Below are 6,091 nucleotides of genomic sequence, written 5' to 3' on the forward strand. Positions count from 1 at the left end.
TCAGGGCTAAATGGATGCCCAGAAGACAACCAGCATAGAGAAGGGTCTGGAAGCTTAAATATTCTGTGAATGGACAGAGATTTAGAGATGTATTACTCAAAGCTTTTGATGAAATAGAGGGGGATATAGCTTCACATGATGTGGAAGACAACTGGAAGTTTCTACAGGACAACCTGCTGAGAGCAACTGACCAGATCTGTGGATGGTGCAAAGTCCCCTTCTTGACCCAAGGTAACATGGTGGTGGAACAATGTTGTTGACAGGGCCATTGGGGAAAAGAAACAGGCTTGGAACAACTGGAAGAACAGTGGTATCAGGGAATTGTATCAGACTGCCAGAAGGGAAGCTAGGAGACAGGTTTATTTAGGCAGAGGGGAAGTAGATAAGAAATACCAAAGACTTGAGGTATTTCATGTTGCAAGACAGTGTGTGAGAGAGAATCATGATGTCATAGGAGAGAAATGTGTCTGCATGGATGATGGTTCGCTTGCATTAAACAAGGCTGCAAAGAGAGAGGTTTGGAGACACTACTATGAAAGGTTGCTAAATAAAGAGAATGAATGGGAGAAAGAGAGTCTGCCGAATACCAACCCAACAGAGGGACCAGCTATCCGAATTGACAGTACCTTGGTAGATAAAGCAATTAAGGGTATGAAGACAGGGAAAGCCCCCGGCCCATCAGGAATCACCACAGAGATGCTCAAAATATCTGGCGATGTTGGCTATAGCCTAGTCACCTGTATAGTCAACCAGGTGATACATGAAGGAGTCATACCCAATGACTGGTGTAGCAGTATCATAGTCAACGGCTACATAGGTAAAGGTATTGTGAACTTCTTTCTGTCAGTAATTTATTATTGTTGCTGTTGTTTGCGAATAGCAATTGAAAACTTACAGTGAAAACAATAGCGATTGAACTTAAAGGGAAAGCAATAGCATTTGAAGAATGAAAGTGAAAACAATAGAGATTGAGTGAGATATAGAGAGGGGGGGAGCAAGAGAGAGCTAGATAGTTAGAAAAATAAGATAGGTATAGATAGATAAGATATATAGATAGATAGATAGATATAGACGTCACTGACACTAGAAAACTGGAAGTAAATGCTTTTAAAAACTTTCAAACACGTGAATGTGTAATATAAAAAGCAATATTTTTTCTTTTTAATTTGAAAAAATCAAATGGAGAGCCTGAAATGTGTCCGAGGTCAAATTATTCATGCATTAGAAGTATGGAAGCAATTGGTGAAACTGTTTTTGTGTGAGAAGCAAATACACATCTTTATTTTATATATTAGATGAGATTGTGATAATTTTTTTGAGCAATAGATGTAAGGGAGACAATCAATTTCTGAAAGTTACTTTGCAAATAGTTATCTCCCTTCTCCACATAACCCAGAAATAGGTGCTGTAACTTATTAACCAGAAATAGGAGCCTGTAACTCATTATGTGATAGATTTTTAAGAGACAAAAACCACCCCTGGATCGTAAGCAACGTATGCTCCTAGTTTGGAGAAAATCAATTGAAAAATATGGCCATTATAATATTTTACACATACACACACGCACACACCTACACACAGAGAACGGGATTTATATTTTAGATACATAGCATTGAAACCAGCCATATATGACCCAAATATTCTATCTGCTTAGTATTTAAACTGGACAGATCTGGCCTCTCACACCTGCCCAACTATGTCATTCAAAAAATTAACAATTACATCATCAGAATATCAGATATGAGATAATATACAATTTAAGACAATGTGAATAAATATGCCTGACATTTGACAGAGTAATCTGAATACTAAAAGGTTAACACAAAATTGAAGAAAGCACTCACTACTTTTCAATAGAGTATCATATTTTTATTTGTAAAGGAAAGGTTGACAATGTCCTCAAAGTTTCAGCTTATTGTCAGTAGACAGCGACAGTTTACACATAGACATGTGTACATAGATGTACACACACAATTTCTCATAATTTTTCCATTTCTTTTTCCATGCTGGTATGGAATAAATGAAACTTTATTCAGGCACAATTCTTACATCCACATGCTCTTCCTGTTGCTAGCCCTTACTTTCAGTTTTTATCTACCAAATCCACTCAAGACAACTTGCCCAAGGTGCCATGCAGTGAGATCAAATCTGAAACCACATGGTTGGGAAGCAAACCCCTTAACTACACAACAATGCCTGTGCACACATACACACACACAGACAAATACTTTAAATAATTGACATTAGAATTTACATAAATACAGTTATTAGCTTACAGTTATTTCAACTAAGAAAGCAACAGAGATAAGATTTAGTAATAGGTGCTGCTATAAGTTCTCATAGCCTGGTTAAGTTGTACGCTAATGAGTATAATTACATATTTCTTGTTCTGATGTCATTTATTATTTGATATTTTGCCCTATATGATACGAGTCTGGACGATATATTGATATGAGCCTGGATGAGAGGATAAAAGTCACACTGCTTTGAAATAGGAGCTTTGTAGAAAACAGTATAATTACAAGTATACTAAGTTTCAACAACCAGTTACTCATTTTGCTATGATATAGCAGAAAGAATATGTGTGTGTGTGTCTCTGTGAGTGTTTATTATAACTATGTATGTATGCATTATAAAGCATGTTTATGTACGTGTCTGTGTGTGTTATAAAGTGTATTTATGCACGTGTGTATGTATATAGATATATACACATAAAGTATGTACATATGTATGTATATATATATATATATATATATATATATATATATATATATATAAACAAACACTCACACACACACACGTTTGTGTGTGTAAATATATATAAACAAATTATACTTTGTTTCCTCAGTAGATAGGATATCAATCCATGAAGGATTTCTTAAAAAAAAAAAACACACTGACAGACAACTATTATCAGATGTTTTTTTAGCTACCAGGTAGTATTGATAGTAATGTTGTAACTTATAACCTTTCATTCTATCAATCAAGGTTTACATAACCTAACGAAGACATTTTAATCACAGTCTGAAGTTAAAAATGATACAAGAACTTACCGGTACTGCTCTTGCTCCACAGGAGGTGAAGGTGGAATGTCTGTGTTTGAGGAGACGCTGGATAGAAGAAGAATAGATGTTTGGTTTGAACATAACAGGAACATGAAGGTTTTTATCAAATAAATCTTTAATCATTTAAAATATCTAAGTTTTTCTCAGTAGTGTGGGTTTTTAAAATTTTTTTATTTACTTTTTTTTTTGCACAACACACTGTTGGCAGAGGAAGTCACAAAACACAAATTTTGTGCCTTGCACTACACAAAACACCACTGAAAGTGTAAGTACTACAAATCATTGAAAAAATATACAACCACATTAGCCTAGCTCATACTATTTCATTTAGCAGAATGCAAAGATTCATACAAGAATGCAGAATTTCCATTTACATCTCAATGGTAGTTAAAACTTGCTAAGACTTATTATTTTTAACTTTGTAATTAAGACTAATACACTATTATTAATGTAACATACATGCATATCAATTCAGATTCCCTTATATATGTGCATGTGCATACACACACAAATAAGCAAGAGGAGGAGGCAGGGCAAATGGACTGGAATGAAATATCTCCACCCTGCAAAACAATGCAGTTATGCTTAAGAACATGAGGAATAAGGAATTTTTGCAGGAATAGTTAGCAAACAGAGTATTAAAAAAGGAAAAGGAAAAAAAAAATTGAAACAATTAATTCAAAATGATTATGGCTGTTAAGAAAAGCAGATAAATATACACAAATGTACATAAAACTAAAACTCTCAGGACTGGAAATGCAATTTACATACACACACACATGCATGTGTATTTACATACACAGAGATGAGTGTGTGTGTGTGTGTGCATATGTATATAGATATCTACATGTGTGTGTGTGTGTGTGTGTGTGTGTGTGTGTGTGTGTGTGTGTGTGTGTATATACATATTATATATTCTTAGTATATATTCTTAGTATCCAACAGATCATAATGTAAACCTTGTATTGTCCTTTTTCATGCCCTGATGATTTTCCTCCCAAGGTATTTTGAAATGCAAAATTATATATTTATATATGTTTTGTAGTTTAAATTGGATGCGAAATGAAACAATTGTAGGTGAAGATGTTAACTAATTCATAAATTAATTTGTATCCATTAGATCTCTCCATTTTCAAACTGAATAATAAAATGTGATATTTTATGATATTTCATATAATATATTCATTGAAGAAATATCTCTTCAAAATACAATATATTAAACCAGTGTATCTTAGATAAAAAAAATATCCCTATAAGAGGTCTACATATCCTCACTTATGTAAACCTCCTTTATTACTTAAAAAAAGGGTGTGAACCTTCTGTCCGGCATTCGTCATGATAGATCGCTGACCACTACATTTATATTTTTTTTCTCCTTGTTTCTCTCCTTATTTCTTTCTGTGTTCCTTTCAGTTGAAGAGCGTAGCTCGAAACGTCAAAGACTTTCTCTATTCCCGAGCTTTAAACTAATACATCCATTTGTTGTTTACACCACCTGTCCTTGTCTGTTGTTTTTTTCGCAAATTCTCCCATATATCTTTGTGTGTGTGTGAAATAAATACCACAAGACATCTTGCTTGACTTTCTAACAGTTCCCCCAACCCACCATCCAAGATTGGTATTTTATCACATATTTCAAAAGGATGAAAAGCAAAGTTGGCTTCAGTGGGATTTAAAAAATATTTTTTTAAAATATAATTAAACAACAAAAGATTCTAAAGCATATTTCAAAATATTAGCAAATTGAGAAACAAATTAATTCAGTTCACATCTATTTATTTAGCATTTATTTATTTAGCATTTATTTATTTAGCATCTATTCACTTAGCATTTATTTCCAGATGAAAGCACAAAAGTTAAGTAGAGTTGTCAGGCATATTAGTTCAAGGATTGGAATTAGAAACTAGAAAACAGCATTAACTTAGTATATTTCCTTTTCACATTATAAAATAAATAAAAGGAGAAATAAGCAGAAATGGCAATGACAGCAAAAATAAGAATTGAAAATTGAGCTGGGTAAACAAATAACAGCGCAGAGTAATGGACTAGGTTATCATAATGATCATTAATATAAATGCACCACAAAACACCAACATAATAGGAGAGAGATCATCATGCTACAACAGATCACCACTTTGAGGTGTAGGCAGGTACCACCTAACTTAACATCATCGCCTGGTCTTTAAGTGCCTTTAGGAAAATTAATTCCATTGTAAGCATTCAAACCTGCCCCCACCCAATTCCCTTCCCATGTTTTTTTTTCCTTTTGGCACACAATGACTTGTATATGTTCTGAGTGGACATCAGTTGCATCAATCTGAGGAAGTCAATAATGGTCATGTTCATTGCCCCCCGTTACTCAACCTAAGTTTTGGGAAATTATCTAAATACAAATTCAGTGTATTTTTTATTATCTATGTAGTTTAAAACAAGAATAACGTAAAATTTACTTTAAAAAAAAATCATGCACAAGGTCTATGCATGCTAGCTACATGTATATATGCATACACATATATGCACAGACCTTGCAGATAATATCAACCTAAAGGATATGTTTATGAAATTTTGGATTAAAAATTCCATCAATATACATTATTAGCAGATTAAGAAAGTAAAACTACAAACTACATGCAGACAAATTCTTAGTTTTTAGATTAAGTTACTTTCTCCAAATAGAATATATATATAGTTGAAAAAAGATTAGAGATCTATACAAATCAAATTTTTACATATAAAAGATAGATGTGGAAATAGCACAGAAGTAAATCTAAGACATTTCAATTTAAGAAGGAATTTCATAAAAATGATTTTTAAAATTATATTAAGAAAATATTACCAGTCTTGATGATGAATGTCATCTTATCAAATATCAGTAAAAATCTATAAAAATTTGAAGTAAAAACAGTTTATCTTTTGTCTAGGGTCAAAACATGTCTAGAGATTTTTCACTGAAGTCTTCTTTGAATGTAGTTTGGTATAGAGTTCAAAGTGTTAGAGGGTAAGAGAAGGGGTGTAGTTGTCTATTG

At 33.0% G+C, this 6,091-nt stretch overlaps 1 protein-coding gene across 5 annotated transcripts in view; it reads right to left on the reverse strand.

Moving 5' to 3' along the window:
• Positions 1–6,091, reverse strand: part of LOC106875929 (protein FAM13A) — a 242,604-nt gene that overhangs the window by 48,673 nt on the left and 187,840 nt on the right. For all 5 annotated transcript variants that reach the window (XM_052978225.1, XM_052978227.1, XM_052978230.1 and 2 more), the window contains one exon: positions 3,054–3,110. In XM_052978225.1, coding sequence (XP_052834185.1) covers positions 3,054–3,110 — 57 coding nt within the window. The remainder of the gene's footprint in view (positions 1–3,053; positions 3,111–6,091) is intronic.

The sequence above is a fragment of the Octopus bimaculoides genome, chromosome 2 (genome assembly GCF_001194135.2).
Source record: "Octopus bimaculoides isolate UCB-OBI-ISO-001 chromosome 2, ASM119413v2, whole genome shotgun sequence".
Classification (NCBI taxonomy): Eukaryota; Metazoa; Mollusca; class Cephalopoda; order Octopoda; family Octopodidae; genus Octopus; species Octopus bimaculoides.